At 59.2% G+C, this 3370-nt stretch overlaps 1 protein-coding gene across 1 annotated transcript; it reads right to left on the bottom strand.

The window, feature by feature from the left end:
* Positions 1–777: 777 nt before the first annotated feature.
* LOC140223132 (putative receptor-like protein kinase At1g80870) lies at positions 778–3095 on the bottom strand. The gene has a single exon (XM_072294636.1). The coding sequence runs from the start codon at positions 2993–2995 to the stop codon at positions 1079–1081; it is 1917 nt and encodes a 638-aa protein (XP_072150737.1). The 5' UTR covers positions 2996–3095; the 3' UTR covers positions 778–1078.
* Positions 3096–3370: the final 275 nt, after the last annotated feature.

Here is a 3370-nt window from a genome sequence, read left to right as displayed (position 1 = left end):
GTGGTTGGTGAAAATGTTTGACTCCACCGGGGAGCAAGCAACCCATGGTGGTGGGGCACTAGCACTATGGGCCTGGCGCCGTGGCGTGCTGAAACTTCTTTAACGAACTCGTCCTTTTGATACTTTTGAAAATTATTGTATGAACTCACCATGACTGTTGAAGAGTCAGGCTGTAAAGAAACATCCATTTGATGCAGCAAAGGGGTTGATTCATGGAGAAAAATGACCAAAAGTAATTTAGCGGATGCAAAACCTCCTCTGTGGTTGTTCAGAAATGATCATGGCAGTTGAAAACTCGTTGAACTGAGCTCAAACACAATTTTTTGTGTTCATTTTTTCGAACCGATGAACTCTATTCTGTATCCAATTATGTACAGTTGACCTTGGTGCTGGACATCATATTCTGCCAAAGATTGATAGAGACGCATCATATTTGACCAATTTTGTGGTGTACTGACAGATTACGCAAGTGCTACGCAATGTGCTGCTATTTCTGTGGTATCAGCAAACATCACTGAAAGTAACTTAATGCTCCGTCTTATTGGCTGCACTGCACATACTTCAAGTATCTGATTGACTTCATTGCTCCCCGCCATGGTTATCTTCTTGTACATTTGAAAGATATGATCGTTCATCTTTCATTGGCCCTTTGGTTTCTCTAAGGATTCATCTGTATTTTAACCACTATTCTTAAATGAAAGAACACTCATCATTCAAAAGAAAAAAGGTGCCAGATCAATGCAATGCTAAAATATTGTTGCCAATTGTTCCCAAATGTCGCAAGCAACAGACAAGAATTCGTTGTTATAAAATCAGGAGTAAGTCATCAACATGACACTACAAGTTCCAAGTCTTGGCAAAGATATGAAACAATTGGGTCCTAGAGGATTATGTTGATTTCTGCAAGATGCAAGATCAATTTTTGGATTGGCATAGAATGAATTCAGTGTTAGATTAGGGGAAGATGAATGGCTCCTAATTCCTATATACACAAAACAATCAACACGGCACCATGAATTTCTCTATCAATTTTTCGCTGATCACGAAAAAGCAAATCCGCAAAGGAGCAGAGGTACCATCACTCGGCAGCATCTGGCTGCGGCGCGCGGCGCGACGACCGCGGGAACGGCCGCACGCGGGGCGACGGCGAGAACTCCACCGGCGCCGGCGGCAGCTCCATCTCGCCGTCCAGGATCTTGACAATGTCAGTGCTGTCCGGCCGGAGCTCCGGCTGCCGCTGCAGGCAGAGCAGCGCGAGCTGCACGCACTGCGCGGCCTGGTCCTTGTCGTATCCGCCGTCCAGCCTCTCGTCCATGAGCTCGAGCACGTTCCCGGCGCGCGCCAGCTGCCGGCACCAGCTCACCAGGTTGGCCTTCTCCAGCTTCATCGGCGACGACAGGATGTGCAGCGGCCGCCGGCCGGACAGGATCACCAGCACGAGCACGCCGAAGCTGTACACGTCGGCCTTTTCCAGCAGCTCGCTGCCGTGCTCGCACGGCCCGCCGCCGCACTCCGGCGCGACGTAGCACACCGTGCCGCGCATGCTCGTCGTGCTGCTCAGCTCCCGGCTGAGGAAGTCCCCGCCGCAGCCGCTGTGGATGTCGCTGCCCACTGACCGGCCGCGCCGCCGGCTCCGCTTCCGGCCTCTACGGAAGCTGAGGTCCAGAGCGCTCGGCTCGACATTGCTGTCGCCGTTGCCGTTGCCGTGGCCGGTGTTCATGCTGATCGAACGGAGCCACGGCTTGCCGCCGCCGCGGCGCTTGTCGAAGCTGGGCCCCTTCTTGCTCATCTCCTCGAAGAACTCCTCTTTCCACCACTCCCTCATCTTGGTCGCCTCCTTCTTAGAGCCGTCGACGACATTGCCGTTGCCGTCGGCGTTCTTCTTGTCCTCCGGCGAGGCTGACACGGCTTGTTCGTCCGTGCCGGAGGGCGAGTTCTTGTGATCGTTGGCGTCGCCGTCGTTCTCGTCGGCCCAATCCGGGTTCCTCTCCGGGCAGATTTGGCTGCCAATCCACTCGGCGACGTAATCCCTCGAGTCAAGCTCGCCGCTGCCGTCCTGCTTCCACCACCACTCCTTTCCCCAGGCGCCAGCCGGGCCAGACTCGTCCTTGGTATCCGTTCTGGCACCGCCGGCAGCGGAGGCGGTGGTGGAGAGGTGGTCGCCGGCCTCGCCGAGCTCCTGGCTCATGAAATCGTCCCCGGCGGCGCCGGAAGCGGCGACGGCGTCGGGAGTCTTGAAGCGCGCGAGGCCGAAGTCGGCGAGCTTGGCGCGGAAATCAGCGTCGAGGAGGACGTTGCTGGGCTTGAGGTCGCCGTGCACGACGGGCGGCTGGCACTCGGCGTGGAGGAAGGCGAGCGCGCGCGCCACGTCGCGGATGACGGCGAGCCGCTTGGGCCAATCCAGGAACTGCGCGTCGCGGGTGGCAGCGTCGCCGCCGCCTCCGAAGAGCGCGCCCTGGAGGGAGCCCTGGGGCATGTACTCGAAGACGAGGAGGAGCGGGCGTTCGGCGGCCGCGGCGCCGCCAGCGCCGGAGCCGGAGCCTGAGCCGGGGGAGTAGCCAAGTAGCGAGACGAGGCGTGGTGAGTCCGGGAGCGACGCGAGGAGGTGGAGCTCGTGCGGCGACGCGCAGGTCTTGACGGCGGCGAGCGAGGCGTCGGGGAAGGTGGCGAGGTAGACCGGCGAGGCGGCGCCGCGGCCGAGGAGGCCGGACGGGGGGAACCCGCCCGTGGCGCGGCGCAGAGCGCGGCGGGAGTAGCGGCGGAGCGGGCGCGCCGGGTCCGGCGGCGGGGAGAAGGGGAGCGTGGGGTGCCGCCGGCGCCGGCGCCGGAGGAGGAGGACGAGGGCGAGCAGGAGCAGCAGTGCCGCCGCGACCGCGGCGGAGGCGGCGATGGCGGCGAGGAGGGCGCGGCGGAGGTGGTGGTTCGTGGGGGGAAGCGGAGGCGGCGGCGGCGCGGGCGGCGGGAGTGGCTGCTGGAGGAGAAGGCGGGAAGGCATGGCAGTGGACGGAGGTGGCGTGGACGCGCGGGGCGGCTGCCGCGGCGTGGTGTCGTGTGAGAGGAACTGATGGGTGTCGCATGTATTGAACTAGTATAGCAACGACATCTTTCGTGTCTGTACGTCATTTAGCCGTCTGACAATAAGAAACGGGAGCGGCTAATCAAACAACCGCCTGAGAGGCAGGGTCGACGATCGCCGAGGAGGTCCGTTGAATCCGCATCCTACGGCCAAACCACTCTCAGCGTTCCTCTTCCTCTGTTTTGTCTTAGACTTGGGCATGTTTGGATAACTGTTTTAAGCTCAAAATTCTAAAATACAGACCTGAAAAATTACAGGAGTCGGATTGAAAAATAGCGTTTGGTTAACCGGTCT

The sequence above is a fragment of the Setaria viridis genome, chromosome 6 (assembly GCF_005286985.2).
Source record: "Setaria viridis chromosome 6, Setaria_viridis_v4.0, whole genome shotgun sequence".
In the NCBI taxonomy this organism is placed as follows: domain Eukaryota; kingdom Viridiplantae; phylum Streptophyta; class Magnoliopsida; order Poales; family Poaceae; genus Setaria; species Setaria viridis.
The sequence above is the reverse complement of the archived record's forward strand: the minus strand, read 5'-3'. Positions and strand labels throughout refer to the sequence as shown.

Coding starts and splice junctions, on each gene's coding strand:
- LOC140223132 (XM_072294636.1), bottom strand. CDS start 2,995: ATGCCTTCCCGCCTTCTCCTCCAGCAGCCACTCCCGCCGCCCGCGCCG.